The sequence below is a fragment of the Colletes gigas genome, unplaced genomic scaffold (assembly GCF_013123115.1).
Source record: "Colletes gigas isolate AHSC1104 unplaced genomic scaffold, ASM1312311v1 Colletes_gigas_Sc00024, whole genome shotgun sequence".
NCBI classification, from domain to species: domain Eukaryota; kingdom Metazoa; phylum Arthropoda; class Insecta; order Hymenoptera; family Colletidae; genus Colletes; species Colletes gigas.
This window is the reverse complement of record NW_025106653.1, coordinates 2,260,520-2,287,917: the sequence shown is the minus strand read 5'-3', so window position 1 is coordinate 2,287,917 and position 27,398 is coordinate 2,260,520. Positions and strand designations below refer to the sequence as shown.

At 33.3% G+C, this 27,398-nt stretch overlaps 2 protein-coding genes across 3 annotated transcripts; both read left to right on the top strand.

Annotated features, from left to right (window-relative positions):
* Positions 1 to 584: 584 nt before the first annotated feature.
* Positions 585 to 8,051, top strand: LOC122401385 (E3 ubiquitin-protein ligase UBR2). Its single transcript, XM_043403470.1, has 3 exons — positions 585 to 837; positions 1,162 to 1,390; positions 1,699 to 8,051. The coding sequence occupies exon 3, from the start codon at positions 1,732 to 1,734 to the stop codon at positions 7,072 to 7,074; it is 5,343 nt and encodes a 1,780-aa protein (XP_043259405.1). The 5' UTR covers positions 585 to 837; positions 1,162 to 1,390; positions 1,699 to 1,731; the 3' UTR covers positions 7,075 to 8,051.
* Positions 8,052 to 11,944: 3,893 nt separating this feature from the next.
* Positions 11,945 to 21,021, top strand: LOC122401416 (myotubularin-related protein 13). Of its 2 annotated transcripts, none has more exons than XM_043403522.1 (21): positions 11,945 to 12,577; positions 12,877 to 12,962; positions 13,019 to 13,306; positions 13,386 to 13,605; positions 13,691 to 13,932; positions 14,009 to 14,314; positions 14,398 to 14,575; positions 14,697 to 14,901; positions 14,988 to 16,589; positions 16,660 to 16,853; positions 16,978 to 17,373; positions 17,464 to 17,680; positions 17,770 to 17,971; positions 18,049 to 18,194; positions 18,271 to 19,116; positions 19,176 to 19,323; positions 19,395 to 19,540; positions 19,626 to 19,852; positions 19,926 to 20,132; positions 20,209 to 20,291; positions 20,376 to 21,021. In XM_043403522.1, the coding sequence occupies exons 1-21, from the start codon at positions 12,478 to 12,480 to the stop codon at positions 20,466 to 20,468; spliced, it is 6,132 nt and encodes a 2,043-aa protein (XP_043259457.1). In that variant the 5' UTR covers positions 11,945 to 12,477; the 3' UTR covers positions 20,469 to 21,021. The 2 variants fall into 2 exon arrangements, with proteins under 2 accessions (XP_043259457.1, XP_043259456.1); XM_043403521.1 differs by having other exon boundaries at positions 16,975 to 17,373.
* The last annotated feature ends 6,377 nt before the right edge of the window (positions 21,022 to 27,398 follow it).

Below are 27,398 nucleotides of genomic sequence, written 5' to 3'. Positions count from 1 at the left end.
ATATCTATTTGACTTTAATAAGTGTTTTAACTTGAAAGGTTTCATCTTATATTTTATTCGTTAATATTCCGTTATACGCATAACTCTATATACTATTTGAAAATTTCAATTGTTTAATTTTTAATATAAAATTCAATTTATATACGACTCTTTTAATAACCTTAAGTCTTGTTTGTTTCTTAAATTTTAATTTAATATAAAAATAGTATTATATTAATATAGATTAACTTGATAATTTTCTAAATTTAAGAAAGAATCAATACATTTTAATGAATATGATAACATAATTTTTCTATTGTTTCAAAATTGTATTATATTCATGAGTAAAAATTATTCAATTCTCACGATATAGAGAATACATTTTCAAATACTTTCGAATATATTAATTATTTGGCTATACAAATTAAAATATATTTATTTTAAAAATTTTTATATTTGATTAAATTAATATACTCTACAGTTTGTGATTTTCAGAAATATTTTCATTAATGCTCACAAATTAGGCGCTGCAATCAAAAACAGACATCAAAAGTTTTGATTCAAAACGAAAGCGTATCTAATATACATATGGTTTCGGTCTCTAAACTTTATAAGCCATTTTGTGCATTGTTCAAGCAGCTGTGCAAAAATATTACTTATCATTTCGTTTCGGGATGTCAAAACTTGGTTGATTGCCATTATTAAACATATGCGTCTCTGACGCGAGTGTGTGATCATCATACGACGACATAATTCTGAATTATTATCATATACGTAATCGTGAAAGTCACCTACAGATTCTGCGAAACAAAGAACTTTTCAATATCTTTTATTAACCTTGGGCTGGTCGTCATAACAGTAAGTATCGTCTTCCGAAGAAGTTAAAAATAGTTTGGTTTAGTGAAAAGTTTGTCATACTTATGAAATAGTTTTTCAAACAGAAATGTTGTTCGCTCTATATAACATATAAAGTTTCGTAATGTTACATTTAGCTTTTATCTCCTACGAAATTCTCGAACTTGCTTCCTGTTTCTCGAAACGTCATTTTAATACCCTATTCGATCGTATAAATGTTCGCGATTATACGCAGTTACTAACATTTTCTAATTGTAGTAGAAAAGTAGTATAATATTGTGTACATACATTCTTTTCTATAAATCCTTAGTAACCTATCACTTTCAGATTATGACTGAGTAAAAATGAGAACATTATGTGTGAAATAGAAGCCATTGAATAAAACCACAATTCATATGAACTAAAGTGTTTCGTGTAATAAAATTCTACCAACGGTTTTTGTATACCTTACAATAATATATTGGATCAAATAACAATGTAAAAAATATAGTGAGATGCATTTGCCTTCCGTTGGTATATTATATTGAGAACTGTGTTGATCCTGTGTTTTACTGTGGTTAGTATAGCAATATTTATCGAGCATTTATGGTTTTCAAATAAAATTTACATAATTGTATATGTATTATTAAATACTGTTAATATTTAAATACAAAGATGTAAATAAATATAAAAGGATACAAAAAATGTTGTATCAATTGATATTGTAAAGATTTTTTAATTTAAAAGTAACCATAATAATGTAGCTTTATAAATTATTGTATTGTATGAATTTTGTAAAAACAATTATTGAATGTTTTTAAGATAAAAATGATGACATATTTAAAAATTATGCTAAACTTTAATTTATAATATTTATTATTTCAGTCCACATTGTTTTGACAATTAAATCTCATCACAATGAGTAACGAAAATGTACAAAGTGAACCACAACAAAGCATTGAAGATACAGAGTCACCATCAACTTTGCCCACATTCCCAAAGTTTAGTCAATCATGTGTGAATACATGGATGGAAAAAATGAGTAAAGGAACATTCACCTATACTGATTTTAGGGAACACTGGCGAATTTGGGTTCCAGATTTATATAGTCCAGACTTATTTGGCAATTGCCTAGATTGGAATTTTGAAGAAGAAAAAGCACAAAAAATACTTTATAATACATTAGAGGAGTTTATTTGTAATGGAGACCCACAAGTTGTATTAAAACAGCTAAGTCAAATGGATAATACAGTATGTAGTAAAGTATTCAAGATGGGTGATCCTACATATAGCTGCAGAGAGTGTAGTGCAGATTTGACATGTGTCTTGTGCGTGGATTGTTTTAAGCAATCAACTCATCGTAACCATAAGTATAAAATGGGCACTTCTAGTGGTGGAGGATTTTGTGATTGCGGAGACACAGAAGCTTGGAAAAGAGAACCATTCTGTAACATACATTTAGCTGGATCTGAAGCTAAAGAATCACGCGGAAATAAATTGCCTGAAGATATAACAAAAAGAGCAGTAGTAACTTTTACGGCAGTACTAAGGTACTGCTATGAAATGTTAACTTTAGAACACTCATCTAGTTTACCTGCTGAATTAAAAAGAGACACTGAAGGTGATCCTATGACACAACATATCTATTGTACAGTCCTTTATAATGACGAGGCTCATACATTTGAACAAGTAATTACGACGCTCATACGTATTATGAAATGCTCGCAAAGAGATGCAGTTGAATTTGTAACAAATGTTGATACAGAAGGTAGAGCTGTGTTGAAGTGTTCTATATTTGAACATTGTAAAGATTTGAAGTTTGATATTGAACAATTTAGTCCGAGGTACAGCAGTCGAGCATTGAAGGTCCACGTAGTGCATGCTCATGTAATTGCTCATCAGACATTTGCTATGAAACTTTTACATTGGTTACAACAATTTATAAGTCTTTGTGAAGGTTTTAGAGTACTCTTCAGTAATGTTGCGCTCAATACAAATTTTCCAGACTTTTCCATTGTAGAAGGTATACTTATGAGAGATTCACAGTTATGGAAATCTGCTAGAATAGCATGGCACAGATTATTCATGTCTGGAATGCTTAAAGAATATGAAAGCAAAAAAGCTTTAGCAATTGTTTTTACTTACAATTACGGTTCTGTTATGAAAGATTTCATAAGGGATGATCATGATCATTCGTTTTCTATTGTTTCACTTTCGGTGCAATTATTTACAGCTCCAACATTGGCGCATTATCTTATCGCACATCATGATGTGTTGTTTATCTTACTAAACACATTTATTTCTGAAAGTTCACGAAGATGTAATGCTGCGGGAAAATTAGAATTTGAAAGAGACAACCCTCATACTCCTTTTAGAAGAGCTCAACATATAATTCATGACCTACGATATTTACTTAGTGCCAAACCAGATGTTTGGACTGATGATCTGAGAAAAGGGTTCTTACAAGGATTTTCACTTTTACTCACATTATTTTGCAGTATGCAATGCATGGATGCTGTGCTAAGACAAGTTGGTCAGCATATGGAATATGAACCTGAATGGGAAACAGCGTTCAATTTACAGGCTAGATTATCTACAGTTACTAACCGTGCATTAGAATGGTGTGGTTCAGATCGAACTGTTTTAATAAAAGCCTTCAGATTGGTCTTAAAACGTTTATATGAACAGTCAGGACATGAGAATGGCCGATATCAAGTGAGAGAACTAACAGATCATGGTGCAACATGTATTCAATATGATGTTTCAGTCGAACCAGTATCTATACACCTTCCTCTCTCCAGATTGTTAGCCGGTCTGTTTTTGTATCTTGAAAAACACAATCTGCATTTTCAATCTCCAGAATTTATCAATCAAAAAAAACCAACGCCAGAACAAATAATAGAACCTGTATTAGCAGCTCAAGTAATGATTTCACAAGTACATGCTGGTATGTGGAGAAGAAATGGATATTCTTTGCTGAGTCAGTTGTATTTTTATCATAATGTTAAGTGCCGTTCAGAAATGTTAGACAGAGATATTATATTACTTCAAGTTGGAGCATCATTAATAGAAAGCAATGAATTTTTAATTCACGTTTTGAATAAATTCAACCTTCTGCACTGGGCGACTCCAGATTTTGAAACCAATGTTTTCAAAAATCCTCAAGAAGAGAGTAGTAAACAAACCATTAACTTGGTCGAAGAATTTCTTGGATTACTGATAACAATAATCGGGGAAAGATATGTACCTGGAGTTGGACAAGTAAATGAGGATGACTATTTGAAGAAAGAAATAATCCAACAATTGTGTATTAAACCACTTTCTCATTCAGAGCTTAATAAAACATTACCAGATGATGGAAATTTGAGAAACGGTATGGAAAGGGTAATTGATGATGTTGCAGATTTCAAAAAACCTTCACCAGCATTAGGAGGAAAAGGAGTGTATCAATTGAAACCTCATTTGTATTCAGAATATAATGTCTTCTTTTACCATTATACAAAAGAAGAACTAAGCAAATCTGAAGAAGTACAACGGAAACGAAGACAAGCTTTGGGAGAACTAGAATGTTGTCCACCTCCTAAACTTCCTATACTGACGGAAGTATTTAGTTTGGTAACTAATTTGCTACAGTGTGATGTTATGTTACATATTATGCAAACTGTGTTAGAAAGAGCAGTTGATACTTCAGCTCGCAGTTTCTCAGAGCCACAAGTGCATAAGATTTTACACTTAATTGGATATGCTCTTCAAGAACAAGAATCAGGCTACTATCCTTTCCTTGCTTTTCCTGCAAGAGCTGCAAAATGGAAAATTTATAAATTGTTAGAATTATTATCTAGCAGTCCACGTATAGGAGCCCATAAAGATTTATTAACTTGGGTTTTAACAAAGTATAGGGAAGTTGCTGGTAATACTGTAATGGAAGTTAGTAACTCACCTGCTGCGATTCATACAGAACCTACAAATGATACCGAAAACAGCAAAAGTGATAAAGAATGGAGAACAAAGATGGCAGCGAAAAAACGTGCTAAAATAATGGCACAAATGGCCGCTATGCAGAAACATTTTATGAAAAAGAATGCCGAGTTGTTTGAACAAGCTGCTTTAGATGCAAACAAATCCAATGATCGGGGTTCTACTATGGATTTGAGTGAATGTTTTCAGAAAACACTTGTTGCTGTTGGTCCTAGACAAACGACAAGAATGTCCGAGGAGAAAGCTTACACTTGTATTTTATGTCAGGAAAATCAAACTGTAACAGCGACTGGTCCAGCAATGGTATTAGCTGCGTTTGTTCAACAATCCACAGTACTATGTCAATATAGAGCTGACACTACTGAACCTGACCCATTGTATCTTTCTGCAAAATTGGGTGCGTCGCCACATACAAGTACTTGTGGTCATGTGATGCATGTAAATTGTTGGCAAGAGTATTTCGATAACGTTCTTGCTAAAGAGAATAGAAGACCATTCCGTTTACGACAACCCGCAAGTTTTGATGTGGAGAAACATGAATATCTCTGTCCACTTTGTGAGTGTCTTAGTAATACTGTTTTACCTCTCCTACCAGCCTTAGGAACATTGCAACCAACTCTTAAAAATCAACCTGAACTCGATTTTAGTACATGGTTGGAGGCTTTGAGAGTCACAGAATCTAAATTAGAAGGATTATATAATCATGATCACAGATGCAGGTATTGCGTAAATGCTAAATCTGAAGATATGGAAGAAGAGAATCCTTTAAACCATGGATCACATGGCCCAATAAAAGTTATTCATCATGAACTTGGAAATTTGGCAGGAGAAGTTTTTAGGGCAATATATGATGAACCTGGTCCAATCATTTCTGAAAATTTAATATCTATGATACATGTTTTCGCACAGGCGACATATACAAACGGATGTGGCGCAGAACCTCATGATGGCGACTCTAGGGTACCATTATTAGCATGGAAATCAACAGCATATACTGTTCATGCTATAGAATTTCTACTACGTGACATGGATAAACCTTTATTAGGCGCTTTATCATCTAGACAAAGAGATAGCTTAGAAAGTCTTGCTAGAATTTCAGCTATTTTGGAGGCTACATGCGCGACTGATGCTACTGCAGATTTGACATGGGCAGATAGAGATGTTATTGGAAATCATGCACTCTCCCTTTTAATAATGTTATTAAAAAATCCACCCGATGGAGCAAGTATTTTAGAGTGGGATCCATTCGGAGTGCTTGTTCCACTAATTAATTCGCTCCCAAGTCTCTTTAGCACAAAATTTTATTCAATACCATCGATCATAACGGGTGGAATAAGTGAATTTTATGCTTTGCAATTTGTATTTTTGTCTCTTATAGTAAAAATATTATTAACATCAGATTTCAATGAAGGTATGGACATAGAAGGTCAAGAAACAACTGAAGATACATCTTCAGAATCAATTTTAACATTGATTCAAGCTCTAGACATTAATATTGGTACTCAAACAGTTGCTGAAATATGGAGACGAGTCAAGGAAGCTTGCTTGCCTTTTCTTAGATGTTGTGCTCTCTATTTTCATTATGTATCTGATGTTCCAGCTCCAGAGGAACTAACTAAAATAAATGGAGCTACATATGAAAATATCTGCGGATATTTGGGACTACCTACAACATGTGATGAATTAGTCAAACCAAATTTAGATATAATTATGAGATTGATAAATATTTGGAAAAGTCATCCCACTGTTCAACTGCATTTGTCTGGTGCTAGTACAGTCACAGTAATAAGGGAACCTTTGAAAGTTAATAAATTGGTCGAGCTTCCAGAAGATTATAGTGAATTGATAAATATGATATCATCTTTCACATGTCCCAATAGTGAACGAGAGGATTCTAAAAATCCGACAATGTGTCTGGTTTGTGGAGAAATGTTATGTTCTCAAAGTTATTGTTGCCAAACTGAAATAAATAAGATGCCAGTTGGTGCGTGTACATATCACGCGAGCAAGTGTGGCACCGGAGTAGGAATGTTCTTACGAGTACGGGAATGTGAAATTCTTTTCTTAAGAAGCCCAAATCGAGGATCGTTTGTTTGTCCCCCTTATCTTGACGAATATGGAGAAACGGATCAAGGTTTACGAAGAGGAAATCCACTACAATTGTGGCATGATAAATACAGACAACTGAATCAAATGTGGCTGGGGCATGGACTACATGAATCTATATCAAGAGCTATTGAATCTTCAAGTACTCTTATGTCAACACGATGGCAGCATCTATAACCATCTTAGGATTTCTTATGCAAAACTAGCCTGGACATTTAGTTAAAAGTACTAAATCTATAATTAGCATGAGCGATCATAGCAGCTAATATTATGACTGTTAATTAATTGTTTGATCATTGCAAGAAACTGATGAAATTATTTATTTTGAGAATACAGTGCGGATGGCTTTGTATATTTAAAACGATTGGATGTTATTCCCGTTGCGATGTCGTTTTAGATTATTTCAGAGTTTACGGAATTTTCTATTATCATTGTGTAAATTAAATATAAATTTCTTTATAATTATTGACAAAATGTTGTATGAACTTTGTTGCTTGTAGAAATTTAGTTTTTAATGTCATTCAACTGATTGTCACATTGTTTAAGAAATTTTAAAATCACACAAATAATTCAAGTTATATAAACAAAAATCTTTTCTGGTCTCGAATATTTCAAAATACTCCCGTTAATAAATATGACATTTTTTGCCATTTCATATAAATATTATAGACTACATTAAACTGTTACAATTTTAGAAGATTTAAATTTGTAAGTTTCAAATTTAGATACATTTACAATAGCTAAACATTTGTTTTGGTTTTAGAACTCCGTAAATAGTAATATCTTATAGTATGTGAATGAAAGATGAAAAACATAAATATTTAAACAATTCATTTTTAAAAGTTAAAATAAATAATGTGACATAATGTTTGTTTAATCATTGCTAGTCTTTTAGTTCAATGTACTCAATACAAGATAGATATATTGAGGGATACGTTTTTTTTCTTAATATAAACATTTTTATATCAATTAGATTAGTTTTCTGCTTCTAATACAGCATTGTATTAACTTGTATGCTGTACAGTTATTTAACGTAGGATTATTTACGTATAGATTTACAGCATTAGAGAGATAAAATGTAAATAATAATATATCTTGATTAATTTAAGAAGTTTAAAATCCTTACCTAACAGTACAGACACAAATATTTTCAACCTGGTTTATGTGTGATACATTTTGATAAATAATAACATTGATTATTTATAAAGGAATACTTATATGTAAAATATTTAAAAAAAATGATTTCTGAGGAGATTACTGATTAATAATATAATGCAATGGAGTTGTCAAATTTACGCGTTTAATATCTTTTAATTATTTCTAGTATCATGTAATAAAATATTGTGTATTTCATTTTGTCCCATCGCTATCCTTTTTTTTCATTAATTGTTTATTGTGACTTAAGTATTTTAAATGCAAAGTGTGGTTAAAAAATGTAGAGACATTTTATTTGTAAAAAGAGTTATTAAATTTATTACATCATAATATTATTTAAGTAGTTTTAACATGTACTTTTTTTGCGACTACTACATTAATTTTTTCAAAATCTATTTATGATGTGATGATAAAGATTGTAATTTTAATATGTATATATACTGATTAATTGTAAAAAAGGGAAGAGATTTATTTTGAAAAAAATTAAGTACCATTCTTAATAGTAAATTGATAAGTGAAAAAAGTTAATTTTGTTGATAAAGATATAACTTGTAATAATTACAATTCATAATTTTATTTAAATGTTTAGATACTGTCTTAGACTGTATGTACTACGCATTTAGTACGTGTACCAAGCATAGTAATTACTAATTAGATTGGTTATCTTTTTGAGCCTTCAAGTTCGATTCGAATTTGTAATTTCAGATACCTAACACTCCTGTTCGTCGTGTTAAGCGATGGGTGGCGCTGTACTGTAAGGATTACTCGAATTTTTGAATTTATCAAAACAAAGCGTTCAAGTTTTCAAGGTTTCAATTATTTCAAGAATAAAATAAATTGTTTAATTAATTTTCATAGAATGGACGTAAATAGTACTAGCCATATTGACCGAGAAACAGTAAAATCATGGGAGTCTGATTTTGCTATTGATAAAAAGAGTACGCAGCATTCATATGTTATACACTTTATTATACACATGGGTCAATTTGATTTTAAAAATAGTGCAACGTGTAATAAAAACTAAATGTTGCTATTTATAGGGAGATACAAAGCGTCAGCATTGCTGAACACAGTGTTGAGTTGTGCCAGAGATGCCAGAAAAGCACCGCCGGGTGCACACGCACACATGCCAGATACGCGTACGTGAGCTCGTGGAGTTTCGGAAAGTCGACAAAGGCAAACTGACGCATGCCCTCTTTCTCGATTCTCCGAAGCCGCCCGAAGTAATTTCGGATCGCCTCGTGGGAGTCGAGAGAGAAAGGCTCACATTTGCCTTCTCGCTCTAAACAACTGAAATCCGACCTCCCGTCAACGGCATACGATTTGGATTCTCGAGCCGAGATTCTCGACTGCCCAGGCATTTTTACTTTCCGACCTATGTAGGCGCACATAAGCAAAGTACCCATAATGAAAAAAAAATTTTGTAAAATTTATTTTACGGAAATACACGTTTTAAGACCTCCTGATCATATTTTAATTATTGAAAAAAAAGACATTTTTTTTTATTCCCATGTATGAGCACACATATGTATATTATTAATACGATTGAATATAAATAGCTGAATGAATTTAAATGAAACTTTACATTTAAGTTTTATGTTCTCATTTCAAAGGCGTGTGGACGGATTCAAATACGTGAACACTAATCGTAACGATGTAATTATATTATTTAATATTTACTAACTATTTAACATAAAGAACATAAAAGAAAGACATAAAACGTAAACGTAAAAGATCATAAACGTAAAACTGTGATTGCTCTCGACTAACGTTCGATACAGAGTGACGTTCCTGCAGTCAAAGTCGACCCTTCCTTATTCCTATCTTATAATAATGATCTAAACAAAACGCACGTTCGAGACACAGTCTCTAAAACGTATTTCAGCTTAAACCTAAACACCTCACTCGATACCTACTCTAGCTTAGACTAAACACTCCTATCGACGCAAACGATAACGGTTCTCCTAGCCACACACATACACTCCTTACAGATTATACCTCTTGTTTCATAGTTGTTCCGATATATAGGCATAATGTATAAAAAATCTTTTAAATGTTTCATATAAATCTTAGGACGAATTAAATTTTATATGAAAAAAATTATATAAACTTTTTCTCTATCTTCTCTAGAAAAGAAAACATTAAATGAAATCTTATACATTACATGCTTACTTAAATCACATTGAAAACGAATACCACAAATGTTTTAGAATAATGTGCAAAATGTGATTGCGATTTTCGCTAAGACAAATTGAAAACTCGGTTCTAACAAGGAAAAGTTGGAATGGTACCAGGTTTTGGGTTAGGTTTTACTTTGAGATATTATTAAAGTTATTACAGGTACTTATCTTCAAAAATAGAAATACGTTCAACAATCAGCGTGGCGTGAATGACAAGGTATTTGCCTGCAAGTTCCGAGCTTCTTCTGCTCTGCAGGTTCAAACCCTGCCAAAACAAATCCTTTTCTTTTATTTTTTCAATCATATTTTAATCGTACACTAAATGTGACATTATATTTTTGTCTGACCTTCGAATATTTTTTTTTAAAGTTATATTTAACCGATTACATTTAACATATGTTATTTTCAATGTACGAAGTACATGAATCTGGATGGTACTTTTCACAAAAACAGTCAAAACATAAAAATTTCAAGCACCACGTACATTTACTGAAAGTTTTGTTTTCACAGAAATTACAAAATTTTGTATTTAACTCTGATGGAAAGGCCGCTTCATTTACATTGATAAAATGTGAACGATTTTCGGATAGTCGTACCTTGTAGCTCGTACTTTTTACCTTATACTTCAGGTAAAAAGGGATATTAGCTGGGAAAAACAGTTTTATGACATTACCTGCTAACTTATGTTACTGTTCTACAATGAAACGCTATGTTTTGTACCTTTAAAAATATTCGACTATGTCCTTTTAAAATTTAAGATACAACCCATACTTCGTATTAAACTGGCAAACGGGATCACTTTTCCTTTGTTTCTAGTTAGTTCTATTTAGTTCGTCATAACCAATTGATACGGTTATCTCAAAACAATCGAGGAAAATCATTATTAATTAATTTCTGCAATTATTAATTCTACTGTTTTGTTTATGTTATAAAAGTAAGAACTCTTCTTATTGAAAAATACCACAGCGTGTACAATACTGGTAAAGAGGGGAATCTCATTTTAATTTATTAATTTTCAATCTTAAAGTATTTTGATTTTCAAAAATCGTATTAATAATATACATATGTGTGCTCATACATGGGAATAAAAAAAAATGTCTTTTTTTCAATAATTAAAATATGATCAGGAGGTCTTAAAACGTGTATTTCCGTAAAATAAATTTTACAAAATTTTTTTTTCATTATGGGTACTTTGCTTATGTGCGCCTACATAGGTCGGAAAGTAAAAATGCCTGGGCAGTCGAGAATCTCGGCTCGAGAATCCAAATCGTATGCCGTTGACGGGAGGTCGGATTTCAGTTGTTTAGAGCGAGAAGGCAAATGTGAGCCTTTCTCTCTCGACTCCCACGAGGCGATCCGAAATTACTTCGGGCAGCTTCGGAGAATCGAGAAAGAGGGCATGCGTCAGTTTGCCTTTGTCGACTTTCCGAAACTCCACGAGCTCACGTACGCGTATCTGGCATGTGTGCGTGTGCACCCGGCGGTGCTTTTCTGGCATCTCTGGAAAGCACCCAGTCGTTCACTGTAAAGTGACTAGATATATACATGTATCTAGTGATTTAGGTCACTGTGTTACGCAGTGTCATCTATATACGTTGTTGGAAATCACCCATTGATTTCACTATGAACGCGCTCTAAAGTTTGATCGAAGTAACATCTATAATAATATGTATGTTTTCAGATTTAGGATACTCTGAGTGACCCAAGCAGAAGACAAAAAAAAGTAAAATTAAATGCGAATTATAGCGCGTTCGTCTCTTCGTTTGTATATCCGTGGCGCGTTTTGGTTCATATGCGGTTCAACAAACACTCAATGTGGCGCTTGAGTTTGGAAGGTTATGGATTAAAGCTTTGGGGTGTGGCATCATATTGTGGTTTATAAAATAAATAGAATATCGCGCGTCTGTGATGACGAGCAAACTTGTTTCCTAAGCGTGACGAGTGTGAAGAATCTTTTTCTAACGGTGCGTGTGGTGTCTTTGAAATTTCAACCACCTACTGATAATCTCTCTTCAAAGGAAACGCAATTTTTTAAATGCATTCATGACGTTACTACGTTTCTGGCGCTTTACCCTGGAATTTGTGTAGTGTTTAAATGAAAGAACAAGGGTTGCAAAATGTTTTTAATATTCTACGATTAATTTGCATATTAATGCGTGTTTATGTGAAACGTTGACACAAGGTAGTTGATCGTTGCTTGGTAGGATACGGTCCATGAAATCACGTGTATTAAAGTCTACGTGGGATGTTGGGCGCTATCACCCCCACGCAGTCCCACGAGTACACAGAAATGTTCCGGTTAGCCGACTACTTTGTTGTGGTCGGCTACGACCACGAAAAAGAGAGTGAGTAATGAAGATTCTTACAACAGTTACATTTCAAGTACACATCAATGCTCTCAATACACATTATTAATAAACTTTTAAATTATGGCAGAAATTGATCATGTTCGAATTTTGCAATTATCATATAAATAATTGTTGATATTGTATTGCCTGTCATGTCTTTATGTTTGGTATTCCTTTCTTAAAAAGTAATCAAGTATTAGAAAACTAAAATACTCGTATTATATAGAAATATTTCATCTGTGTATACTATTGAGATATTATATGTTACATAATTTTATTTATTATTTTTATTATAGGGGGGGGTATAAGTAATGGAATCATTTTACAAAGGTTTCCAGAGAAGGATTGGCCTGATACACCTTTCATTGAAGGAATAGAATGGGTAAGACCCTTTTTTGTTAAATTTATATTTCTTGTATGTAATTTTATGTTTTATAGTTTTGTCAGCCTCAAGGATGGGCTTTATCTACAGAAAGACAAGAACCGCGATTTTTTGTATCCATATTGACAGACATTGATGCAAATCGTCATTACTGTGCTTGTATGTGTTTCAATGAAACTGTATCAATCATGCCAAGTAAGCCTGTTGACGAAGAAGAAGATCCAGTAGATGGTGATAGTCGTTCTTTGGTTAGAACAATACCAACAATTGCACATCACAGCATCATGTATGCACCCAAATGTCTGGTGCTGGTTTCCAGACTTGATTACATCGAAACTTTTAGAGTATGTAAAATTTTGTCCACATAAAAAGTATTGTCATATATCTATATACAATAACAATATTTTTATACTGTTAATTTAGAATTGCCTTGGTATTATATACACTGTGTATGTAGAAAATTTTGGTATACCATTAGAAACTCTGGTAGGAAACATATTAGGTTGTATACAAGTACCACCTGCTGGTGGGCCTCAAGTACGATTTAGCATTGGTGCAGGTGATCGTCAAGCACTTCAACCTCCAATTAGTCCATCTCTTCCGATAACCCACAGTAGTGTAAATCTTTTATTTCAACAATTAGGTAAGAATGAAACAATTATCATTGCAAATATATTTTTTTTGTTATTAGTTTTTCATTGACAAAAAATGTTATTTATATTTTGCAGGTATTCGTAATGTATTAGTATTATTCTGTGCTGTTATGACAGAACATAAAATACTTTTCCATTCTGCAAGTTATTCACGACTGACTGAAGGATGTCGTTCTCTTACTGCACTAATGTATCCATTTAGATACACGCATGTCTACATTCCTCTTCTACCAGCAGCTTTAGTTGAAATACTCAGTACACCTACTCCATTCATTATGGGTGTGCATAGTTCATTAAAACATGAAGTTGCAGAACTTGTAAGATGTATTTAATGTGCAGTATTAACTCTTATATTATGATTATTTTTTTTATAATCTTTACATCTTTTTACAGATGGATGTAATAGTTGCTGATTTAGATGGAGGTTCTATTATGGTTCCGGATGGAGTTTCACTTCCACTATTGCCAGAACCACTTCTTTCACAGACACAGGATGCATTATCTTTGGTATTGCAACCAGAATTATCCTGTGCAGATTATGCGTTTCCACCACTTGCAACAAGAGCTCCTCATTCCCCTATGTTAGATAAGGAATTAAGAGCAGTTTTTATGAGAAGTTTTGCTCAGTTATTGCAAGGCTATAGAAGCTGTCTGACATTAATAAGAATTCATCCAAAACCTGTTATAACATTTCATAAGGTTTGTACTCATTCCTTATTTTATACAATATTTAACGATATATAAAAACAAGAACTAATATAAATTTTACTTTTTATTTCTAGGCAGCTTTTTTAGGTGAACGAGGCTTAACTGATTGTGATTTTACAACTAGAGTTTTGGATTGCATGTTTTTTACTTCCTTCATTGTGGAAAGGGGACCACCATGGAGGCCTTGCGATGTATGGGATGAATTATATAGCAATTTGAGTGACCAATTGAAACAAGAAGCACAAGACCACAGTAAGTAATAGTATAATAATATACAATTAACAATATTGATGTATGTATAAAATACATATTGTTATGTATATAGGCTTTAACTAAATATATAATAGAGTTTTTAAATATTTGGTATTATTAGGACTTATCTTAAAGCATATTCAAGAATTAGCACAACAATTATACACAAATGAAAATCCAAATCCTCAACCATACGTACAAAAAATTTTGAAACCACCCGAGGGAGCATTTGCTAGGATACATCAACCACTTTTACCGCGCATTAATCCAGAACAAGTTCAAGCAATTATAGATGAAGGTCTTGCTAAAAATAATGTCAAAGTTAGGTTCGTGTTATGGATAGATTATATATGTTATATATGTATAGTACTAGTGTATGGAATTTCATATTAATTTCGAGTTTTGTATACAGATTATCATCATTAAGACCGTCACAACCTCGTATTGTACCTATGGGTCCACATATTTCATTTGTTCATGACACTAGACACTTGGTTAGCAATTCTGCACGTAGACTTGAAGTTCTACGTAACTGTATAAATTGTATATTTGAAAATAAAATATCGGATGCTCGTAAAACCTTCCCAGCTGTACTGAGAGCTTTGAAGAGTAAAGCTGCTCGTTTAGCACTTTGCATGGAATTATCACAGCACGTTGTTGGAAATAAAGCCATGTTAGAACATCAACAATTTGATCTTGTAGTTCGATTAATGAATTGTGCATTACAAGATGATTCGTCCATGGATGAACACGGAGTTGCTGCTGCACTTCTTCCTCTTGCAACAGCATTTTGCAGAAAACTTTGCACAGGAGTGATTCAGTTCGCTTATACTTGTATCCAAGAACATCCTGTATGGCAGAATCAACAATTTTGGGAAGATGCTTTTTATTTGGATGTTCAAAAAGATATTAAACGATTATATCTTCCTGGAGAGAATTCTCCGCCTCGACTTATGAACGATGGAATTTTAAGTCCCATCAGCCCACGTGATGGCAAAGAATTTCCTTTTCGTGATCGATACTCAATTTATCAAATTCAAGAACCATCAGCTCTTGAAATAGCCGCTGAACAAATGCGAATTTGGCCAACAATTAACCCAGAAAAACAAAAAGAACTTACTGCAAGTGAAGAAAGTACTATGTATAGTCAAGCGATTCATTATGCAAATAGAATGGTTTATTTATTGGTTCCATTAGATATAGGAGCAAAGACTCATCGCCAAGATAATATATATGACGATGAAAGAGCAAGTAATAGTATTACAAATAGTGTAGCAAGTGATAGTGGTGATGCAGAGTCGGGATTTGAAGAAACTGATCCCGGAGAAACCGGTAGCGCTGTTATTCGAATGGTTTCACGATTTGTAGATCGTGTTTGTACGGAAGGAGGTGTAAGTACTGAACATGTGAGATGTCTACATCAAATGGTTCCTGGTGTTGTTCATATGCACATTGAAACTCTTGAAGCTGTACATAGAGAAAGCAAGAGATTACCTCCAATACAGAAACCTAAAATATTAACACCTAGCATGTTACCTGGTGAAGAAATTATCATGGATGGTTTACGTGTTTATCTTTTACCAGATGGAAGAGAAGAAAGTCCTGCAGGATTGCCAAAGATACCACCACTCTTGCCAGCAGAAGGAGCAATATTCCTTACTAATTATAGAATTGTATTTAAAGGAATACCTTGTGATCCATTTGCTTGCGAACAATTAGTAGTTCGAGCATTTCCTGTAACATCTTTGACTAAAGAAAAACGAGTTGCTGTGCAGCATTTAGCACACTTAGATCAGTGTCTACAAGAAGGCCTTCAGATACGTTCTTGTACCTTCCAATTAATAAAATTAGCTTTTGATGAAGAAGTTACACCCGAAAATATTGAAACTTTACGAAAATTAGTTCACAAAGCACGATACCCACCACATATCTTCCATCATTTCGCTTTTAATGGTCAAGTATTAGTCACTCAAACTGCACATCACAAAGGAAAAGAAAAAAATGCTACTCTTAAGTAAGCCTCTTTTTATTTAAACATGCTTCTGATTATTAGTTGCTGCAATAAAACTACTACTCTTTTTCAGGGGATTTGCTAAAAAGACGCTTTTAAAAACTGCTCGTAAGGCCGGGTTTAAACCGAAACAGTCGTCTAAAAGACAAAAATATGTCTTGCCAAATATGAATATTATTACTAACAATAAATACATGATATCACCTGGTCGAATGAGTTTGCCAGTAACAGATAATAATGATTTAAGCCACGACGATGATCTTAGTGGTAAGTTAAAAATGAACATTATATTAGAAAGTACACGTATTGTTAATGTTTAACACTTTATATGTATTGGAAAGATAATTTTTATATTCCATAAATCTATTTGCGCACATTATTGTTGCAGTAGATGATTCTGAAATTCCTGGTATTGTAACTCAACCACCAACTGATGCAAAAACTTTGGAACGACTATCCGAACGTAGTTATGTCAGAGATTGGTACCGCTTGGGATTATATTCCAATGGTCCACACAGCAATCGTAGGAATGAACTATTTCGACTATCTTCAGTAAATTGTGCATATATGATTTGTAGGAGTTATCCTGCACTTCTCATAGTTCCCTCGTCGGTGTCTGATGAAAGTATCCGAAGATTTTGTCGACTTTATAGGCATAACAGACTACCCGTAGTTACTTGGAGGCATCCAAGAACAAAAGCACTTCTCATTAGAGGAGCAGGTTATCATGGGAAAGGTGTGATGGGAATGTTAAAAGCTCATCCAACAGCTGCTGCTAATTTAAAAGGTATAAATTATAACACTGTTGTGTAATTTTATATCTTTTTATGTAATACTTGGCTACGATTTTTTTTTTTATTATTATTATTCTTAATAGCAACATCTTCAGAAACAACATCATCTCTAGAACAGGAAAAATATATTATGGCTCTTGTATCTGCGACTCCATTATCTGCATTGAGACAAGGTTCTGCATGGGGAATGTCTGACAGCTCTCTCAGTATCGATTCTTTATTACTGGCTACTGAAGATCGTAATGCTACGCCTGAGCAATCGCGACGAAATCCATTTAACAAAGCGATTGGAACATTAAGGTATATACAATATTCTTTTTGTATTTTGTATTTAAAATACTATACAATATATGAAAGAAAGAAATTAGTGTATTATACATTTCTTATAGTTCATCGGGTGGCAAGGGTCCTAAAAATTTTGGACGCTGGGGTTCATTGAAAGATAAAAGACAAAATTCTCAAGCCTCTTTAACTTCTGTTCATCAACGTGGAACTGTGAGACATTCTGCAGATTCAGATAGTGGCACAGAATGTGTTCATACTTTCCAACGTGCTGCATTATACATTCTTGGTGAAAAAGCGCACATGAAAGTAAGTTTATTTGCTTTGAAATTACTTTACACGTATACAACATAATTTAATTATAATTTATCTGTCATACATCCAAGGGCGTTAAAGCGGAATCGGCACCAAAAACAGACTTCATTCCAGTGGAATACTATGATGTAAGACATACTAAAGCTGCATTTAAAAAACTTATGCGAGCCTGTGTTCCTAGTTCTCCAAACATAGAGCCAGATCAAAGTTTTTACAAGTATGTACAACTTATTCAAAGAAATGTAATTATATTATATGTGAAACTTGTTAACAAATAATATTCATAATTTTAGATTAATTGAAAGTTCAGAATGGTTACAGCAACTTCAAAATTTAATGCAATTATCTGGAGCCGTTATAGACTTAATGGATGTGCAGGGTTCATCAGTAGCTGTTTGTTTAGAAGAGGGTTGGGATACTACTGCAACAGTTTGTTCTGTTGCACAAGTATGTCTTGATCCACACTATAGAACCATTGATGGTTTCCGAACCTTAATTGAGAAAGAATGGCTCGGATTTGGCCATAGGTTTGGACATAGAAGCAATCTTGCCGCGAACTCTCAAACTACAAACTTTACTCCTACTTTCTTGCAATTTCTCGACATAGTGCATCAAATTCAAAACCAATTTCCATTAGCGTTTGAATTTAATGAATATTACTTAAAATTCTTGGCATACCATTCAGTTTCTTGTCGATTTCGTACATTTTTGTTAGATTGTGAATTCGATAGAATGGAATGTGGTATTACTGCCGTCGAAGACAAAAGAGGATCATTGACAAGTCATCACAAAGGTGTAGATACAGGTAGTGATGATGAAACAATTTATCCCGGAGGTAGATTAGCAGGGACAAATACAGGATGTAACCTTGGTCAGAGTATTTTTGATTATATTGAAAAACAACATGCAAGGTGCCCCTTGTTTTATAATTTCATGTATACTCCTAATACGGAATATACGGTGTTAAGACCTGTTTCACACTTGCCGAGTCTTGATATTTGGCAGTATTATTTAGAAGAAGAATTGGCTCATGGGCCTGCATACGATTTAGAAATATTGCAACAGGATTCACAACAAGAAGAAGAAGCAGAAGCTGCCGATGCTGTGGTTAAAAGTAACCGTAAAGTGGTTACACAAGGGTAAGATTAAATTTGTTTACCTTATTTTGTCATCTTATATACATCACCATGTATTTTAGGTATGACGGTGTAAGCACAGTGGTTCCTGATCAATTTTCTCACCTTTTAGAAGAAATTCATAAACTAGAAACCGAATTGGGTCATTTACCACAAAAATGGAAAGTTCTTTGGGACAAGCTTGAACTGCCAAATACAGATTCACTTGCTGTTAGTAATGAATATGAAATGGTTAAAATAATAATTTATATTTGAAGTAAAACATTGTTTATTTTTTATAGAGACATGCATCATTCAGTACCGCATTGGTCAGATATCATGGCCGATTGATTCACAAACGCTCTACATTAGAATTACTTTTAAGAGGTAAACTCGCGGGTGGAAATGCATCTGGGAATGATGGGTCTGTTTACGCACATCCTCACAGGTAATTCAAACAGTACGAAGTCACACGTTTCGTTGATAAGGGCAATGACATCCATATTGCGTATTCAGAAATTAAATTCTTGTAGATTTGAGAGATTAGATTCAGCTACACCAACTCACTGTGATGCTTGTTCTGGTGTATTATGGGGTCCTGTAAAAGCTGGTTTGCGATGTGTTGATTGTGGTCATGTGTGCCACGATAAGTGCGCTGATGCAGTACCAAAAAATTGCACAAAATACAAAGCGATGTCTGACAATTTACAAACACACACACTCACACGAAGCGGTGGTGATAATGGAAGCGTAAACTCAAGTATAAATGTTACATTACTTTATTATTCAATATCAGTTTTCTTAAACTACAATTATTTATACTATATTTACAGGTGTTGCTACAATACAAACATCTTCACAACAATATTACGAGCAATTCTCTAGTAATGTTGCAGAAAATAGAACACATGAAGGTTATCTCTATAAGCGAGGTGCTTTGCTAAAAGGTTGGAAGCAGAGGTGGTTCGTATTAGATTCTATAAAGCATCAGTTGAGGTATTATGATGCAATGGAGGATTCTCATTGTAAAGGATACATAGGTACGTAAAACATATGAATGGCAGATAGTGTAATGTAAATCTATAAACATAAAAGTTATTTTATTTAAATTTACAGATCTAGCTGAAGTAGTGTCTGTAACTCCAGCTACCCCAATGCCAGGTCCACCAAAGAAAACAGACGATAAATCATTCTTTGATGTAATTATAAAATGATTGATGTACTGTTTACTATATTATTTTTTAAAAGCATAATTCATATTACATAGATATTCACATTTGCAGCTTCGTACAAACAGACGTACATATAATTTTTGTGCTGGCGATGCAGCAACTGCGCAAGAGTGGATCGAAAAAGTTCAAGCGTGCTTACAATAGCTTGATTATACCTCTAATTTAAAATGTGCAAGTGACTGATATATTAAAACAGATTTTAATTTTGTTACATACTATTGTATAGTCTAATAGTGCGTATTATAGACTGCAATAATTTTCCTTTAAATATGTTAAAACCGACGGTTGTTGGACTGAGAACAGTATCATAAATTGAATGTGATGTACTCATATCCTTGACATAGCATTATTACATAAATGTATATTGTAATTATATAATTACGTTAAATCTCAATTATTTCAGCTGGAAGATGAAAGATTGCTACATACTCAACTAAACGTTAAATTTTTTTTATTTTGTTTATTATGTTTTTTAATACGAATACAAATCGAGCGTTAAATGTTTCAAAATAATGAATGAACTACCTATTCTACGAGTTATTGTCGTCTTAGTATAATTACAGTTGTAATCGGATAAGTCGCGATCGCGCTTGTTGCAAACATAAAGCGTAAACAAAAACAAAAAGGCATGTTTTTTGTCAAATTTTCATGTAATATTTGTTCGGTAATTCTGCTACGCTTATCAGTAAAACTGAAATTAAACGAAATTTTGTGTATATTGTTAATTATTAGTCAACTACTTTTATATATGTAGCATTTAATACTTTTTTGAAGTATGTTATTTATTTCTTAAATTTGTTACGTACGTATATTATGTATAGATTTATTGGTGAACAAAATTTTTTAATTTTAAATTAATTATGAATGCGTAACAATTGTTTTAGACAAATGTGATACCATAATTTATTTGATATTTTAATATCATTACAAAAACTAAGTGATACTCAAAAATAAAATATGAAGTTTTTTAATAACGATCATCAACACATTCAACGAGGTCATGACGTACCGTTGAGGCACTAGATGTTTCTTAATCAACAGTGGGTTATTGTTTTTTATTTTTATTTACCTGTGTGTCGACTGTCGATCGAATTTTTTTACGATTCTATTCTCTTAAATAAAAATGTGATCTATTTTACAGTATCAAAATAGTTCGTACAATAATTTAAAAAAATATATTAATGAAAAAAATTGCTGGAATTGCTAATGAATAGTACCTGTTCAAAGGATCATTTTATCTTGTAGTTAAGAAAAAAGGACGTTTTTTTGCGACTTCTCGGCAGGACAATAAAAAGCAATTAATTGTAAACTTTGTACATATACATATTGTATATTTAACTATATAATAGCAACACTCATTTAGATTAAGAACATCTTTGGTTTTTGTACTATTTTATTAACCAATTCTAAGTACCCGCTTTGCGGCTTGTTAATTTGTTGATTATGTATCATTAGGTTAGACAGAAAGAAGAAATAAGAAAAGTTATCTTTTTTCTTTGTCTTACTTCCGGTTTAGATAAAAATGTTGGGAGCCAATGAAAAACTAGAACGCGGTATCCGATCCGTTCCTAGATGAACCCCAGACCGCAGAGATGCCAGAAAAGCACCGTCGGGTGCACACGCACACATGCCAGATACGCGTACGTGAGCTCGTGGAGTTTCGGAAAGACGACAAAGGCAAACTGACGCATGCCCTCTTTCTCGATTCTCCGAAGCTGCCCGAAGTAATTTCGGACCGCTTCGTGGGAGTCGAGAGAGAAAGGCTCACATTTGCCTTCTCGCTCTTAACAACTGAAATCCGACCTCCCGTCAACGGCATACGATTTGGATTCTCGAGCCGAGATTCCCGACTGCTCAGGCATTTTTACTTTCCGACCTATGTAGGCGCACATAAGCAAAGTACCCATAATGAAAAAAAAATTTTATAAAATTTATTTTACGGAAATACACGTTTTAAGATCTCCTGATCATATTTTAATTATTGAAAAAAAAGAAATTTTTTTTTATTCCCATGTATGAGCGCACATATGTATATTATTAATACGATTTTTGAAAATCAAAATACTTTAAGATTGAAAATTAATAAATTAAAATGAGATTCCACTCTTTACCAGTATTGTGCACGCTGTGGTATTTTTCAATAAGAAGAGTTCTTACTTTTATAACATAAACAAAACAGTAGAATTAATAATTGCAGAAATTAATTAATAATGATTTTCCTCGATTGTTTTGAGATAACCGTATCAATTTGTTATGATAAACTAAATAGAACTAACTAGAAACAAAGGAAAAGTGATCCCGTTTGCCAGTTAATACAAAGTGGGTTGTATCTTAAATTTTAAAAGGACATAGTCGAATATTTTTAAAGGTACAAAACATAGCGTTTCATTGTAGAACAGTAACATAAGTTAGCAGGTAATGTCATAAAACCTTTTTTTCCCAGCTAATATCCCTTTTTACCTGAAGTATAAGGTAAAAAGTACGAGCTACAAGGTACGACTATCCGAAAATCGTTCACATTTTATCAATGTAAATGAAGCGGCCTTTCCATCAGAGTTAAATACAAAATTTTGTTATTTCTGTGAAAACAGAACTTTCATTAGATGTAGGTGGTGCTTGAAATTGTTATGTTTTCACTGTTTTTACGAAAAGTACCATCCAGATTCATGTACTTCGTACATTGAAAATAACATGTGTTAAATGTAATTGGTTAAATTCAACTTTAAAAAAAAAATATTCGAAGGTCAGACAAAAATATAATGTCACATTTAGTGTACGATTAAAATATGATTGAAAAAATAAAAAAAAAGGATTTGTTTTGGCAGGGTTTGAACCTGCAGAGCAGAAGAAGCTCGGAACTTGCAGGCAAATACCTTGTCATTCACGCCACGCTGGTTGTTTAATGTATTTCTATTTCTAAAGATAAGTATCTGTAATAACTTTATTAATATCTCAAAGTAAAACCTAACCCAAAATCGGGTACCATTCCAACTTTTCCTTGTTAGAACCGAGTTTTCAATTTGTCTTAGCGAAAATCGTAATCACATTTTGCACATTATTCTAAAACATTTGTGGTATTCGTTTTCAATGCGATTTAAGTAAGCATGTAATGTATAAGATTTCATTTAATTTTTTCTTTTCTAGTGAAGATAGAGAAAAAGTTTATATAATTTTTTTTATATGTAAGGCGTCGGGAAAAGGCGAGGCCCAAGCCGAGGCGCTGGCCTTCGTCCGTCAACACTCCCACCCCTACCGATGGGGGAGAAGGCTGACGACAAAGGCGAGGGTCTAGGCCCAGGACGGGCTCATTTGTTTTTCCGACGCTGAAAGAACGGGAATAAAGCATGTATACGAATACCCTGCGTATTTCTTAATTCCTAATTCCATTCTACGCGTCTGTATAACATATATAAAATTTAATTCGTCCTAAGATTTATATGAAACATTTAAAAGATTTTTTATACATATGCCTATACATATATCGGAACAACTATGAAACAAGAGGTATAATCATTATTATTCATGGACTGATTATAGTCAAAGTCTAACCGGACTTTGAAATGAGAACATAAAACTTAAATGTAAAGTTTCATTTAAATTCATTCAGCTATTTATATTCAATCGTATTAATAATATACATATGTGTGCTCATACATGGGAATAAAAAAAAATGTCTTTTTTTTCAATAATTAAAATATGATCAGGAGGTCTTAAAACGTGTATTTCCGTAAAATAAATTTTACAAAATTTTTTTTTCATTATGGGTACTTTGCTTATGTGCGCCTACATAGGTCGGAAAGTAAAAATGCCTGGGCAGTCGAGAATCTCGGCTCGAGAATCCAAATCGTATGCCGTTGACGGGAGGTCGGATTTCAGTTGTTTAGAGCGAGAAGGCAAATGTGAGCCTTTCTCTCTCGACTCCCACGAGGCGATCCGAAATTACTTCGGGCGGCTTCGGAGAATCGAGAAAGAGGGCATGCGTCAGTTTGCCTTTGTCGACTTTCCGAAACTCCACGAGCTCACGTACGCGTATCTGGCATGGGGGCGTGTGCACCCGGCGGTGCTTTTCTGGCATCTCTGTCTGTAACGATAAGAAATTACCATGAGCTACCATCTTTAAGAACTGGGGTCTGGGGTTCATCTAGGAACGGATCGGATACCGCGTTCAAGTTTTTCATTGGCTCCCAACATTTTGATCTAAACCGGAAGTAAGACAAAGAAAAAAGATAACTTTTCTTATTTCTTCTTTCTGTCTAACCCAGTGATGCCAGAAAAGCACCGTCGGGTGCACACTCACACATGCTAGATACGCGTACGTGAGCTCGTGGAGTTTCGGAAAGACGACAAAGGCAAACTGACGCATGCCCTCTTCCTCGATTCTCCGAAGCTGCCCGAAGTAATTTCGGACCGCTTCGTGGGAGTCGAGAGAGAAAGGCTCACATTTGCCTTCTCGCTCTTAACAACTGAAATCCGACCTCCAGTCAACGGCATACGATTCGGATTCTCGAGCCGAGATTCTCGACTGCCCAGGCATTTTTACTTTCCGACCTATGTAGGCGCACATAAGCAAAGTACCCATAATGAAAAAAAAATTTTGTAAAATTTATTTTACGGAAATACACGTTTTAAGACCTCCTGATCATATTTTAATTATTGAAAAAAAAGAAATTTTTTTTTATTCCCATGTATGAGCACACATATGTATATTATTAATACGATTGAGTATAAATAGCTAAATGAATTTAAATGAAACTTTACATTTAAGTTTTATGTTCTCATTTCAAAGGCGTGTGGACGGATTCAAATACGTGAACACTAAACGTAACGATGTAATTATATTATTTAATATTTACTAACTATTTAACATAAAGAACATAAAAGAAAGACATAAAACGTAAACGTAAAACTGTGATTGCTCTCGACTAACGTTCGATACAGAGTGACGTTCCTGCAGTCAAAGTCAAACAAAACGCACGTTCGAGACGCAGTCTCTAAAACGTATTTCAGCTTAAACCTAAACACCTCACTCGATACCTACTCTAGCTTAGACTAAACACTCCTATCGACGCAAACGATAACGGCTCTCCTAGCCACACACATAAACTCCTTACAGATTATACCTCTTGTTTCATAGTTGTTCCGATATATAGACATAATGTATAAAAAATCTTTTAAATGTTTCATACAAATCTTAGGACGAATTAAATTTTATATAAAAAAAATTATATAAACTTTTTCTCTATCTTCTCTAGAAAAGAAAACATTAAATGAAATCTTATACATTACATGCTTACTTAAATCGCATTGAAAACGAATACCACAAATGTTTTAGAATAATGTGCAAAATGTGATTGCGATTTTCGCTAAGACAAATTGAAAACTCGTTTCTAACAAGGAAAAGTTGGAATGGTACCAGGTTTTGGGTTAGGTTTTACTTTGAGATATTATTAAAGTTATTACAGGTACTTATTTTCAGAAATAGAACTATGTTCACCAATAATCAGCGTGGCGTGAGTGATGAGGTCTTTGCCTGCAAGTTCCGAACTTCTTCTGCTCTGCTGGTTCGAACCCTGCTTGAACTTTTTTTTTTTATTTATTCAATCATACTTTAATCGTACACTAAATATGACATTATATTTTTGTCTGACCTTCGAATATTTTTTTTTAAAGTTAAATTTAACCGATTACATTTAACATATGTTATTTTCAATGTACGAAGTACATGAATCTGGATGGTACTTTTCACAAAAACAGTCAAAACATAAAAATTTCAAGCACCACGTACATTTACTGAAAGTTTTGTTTTCACAGAAATTACAAAATTTTGTATTTAACTCTGATGGAAAGGCCGCTTCATTTACATTGATAAAATGTGAACGATTTTCGGATAGTCGTACCTTGTAGCTCGTACTTTTTACCTTATACTTCAGGTAAAAAGGGATATAGCTGGGGAAAACAGTTTTATGACATTACCTGCTAACTTATGTTACTGTTCTACAATGAAACGCTATGTTTTGTACCTTTAAAAATATTCGACTATGTCCTTTTAAAATTTAAGATACAACCCATACTTTGTATTAAACTGGCAAACGGGATCACTTTTCCTTTGTTTCTAGTTAGTTCTATTTAGTTCGTCATAACAAATTGATACGGTTATTTCAAAACAATCGAGGAAAATCATTAATAATTAATTTCTGCAATTATTAATTCTACTGTTTTGTTTATGTTATAAAAGTAAAAACTCTTCTTATTGAAAAATACCACAGCGTGCATAATACTGGTAATGAGTGGAATCTCATTTTAATTTATTAATTTTCAATCTTAAAGTATTTTGATTTTCAAAAATCGTATTAATAATATACATATGTGTGCTCAGACATGGGACTAATAAAAAAAGTTTCTTTTTTTTCAATAATTAAAATATGATCAGGGGGTTTTAAAACGTGTATTTCCGTAAAATAAATTTTACAACATTTTTTTTTCATTATGGGTACTTTGCTTATGTGCGCCTACATAGGTCGGAAAGTAAAAATGCCTGGGCAGTCGAGAATCTCGGCTCGAGAATCCAAATCGTATGCCGTTGACGGGAGGTCGGATTTCAGTTGTTTAGAGCGAGAAGGCAAATGTGAGCCTTTCTCTCTCGACTCCCACGAGGCGATCCGAAATTACTTCGGACAGCTTCGGAGAATCGAGAAAGAGGGCATGCGTCAGTTTGCCTTTGTCGACTTTCCGAAATTCCACGAGCTCACGTACGCGTATCTGGCATGTGTGCGTGTGCACCCGGCGGTGCTTTTCTGGCATCTCTGGTTACAGAGAATAAACTTCAGTCTTTTAAACATAAGAGTAATTTGCTTATGTTTTCAAATACATGTTATGCTATATCATTACTTGTCTATACAAACATAATCATTTTTCATGATTTCTATTAATTCATAATTTTTTTAGAGATATTTAAAAATATAATACATATATATAACTTGTTTTCTAAATACTTCTGTTACAGAAGTTCCATCAACTATTTTGTATTGCAATTATTATTAAAAATATTCAAAAATAAAGCATAACAAATACATC

Coding starts and splice junctions, on each gene's coding strand:
- LOC122401385 (XM_043403470.1), top strand. CDS start 1,732: ATGAGTAACGAAAATGTACAAAGTGAACCACAACAAAGCATTGAAGAT.
- LOC122401416 (XM_043403521.1), top strand. CDS start 12,478: ATGTTGGGCGCTATCACCCCCACGCAGTCCCACGAGTACACAGAAATG. Junction 14,576..14,696: donor ACAAGAAGCACAAGACCACA/GTAAGTAATAGT, acceptor TGGTATTATTAG/GACTTATCTTAAAGCATATT. Junction 19,324..19,394: donor CAAATACAGATTCACTTGCT/GTTAGTAATGAA, acceptor TATTTTTTATAG/AGACATGCATCATTCAGTAC.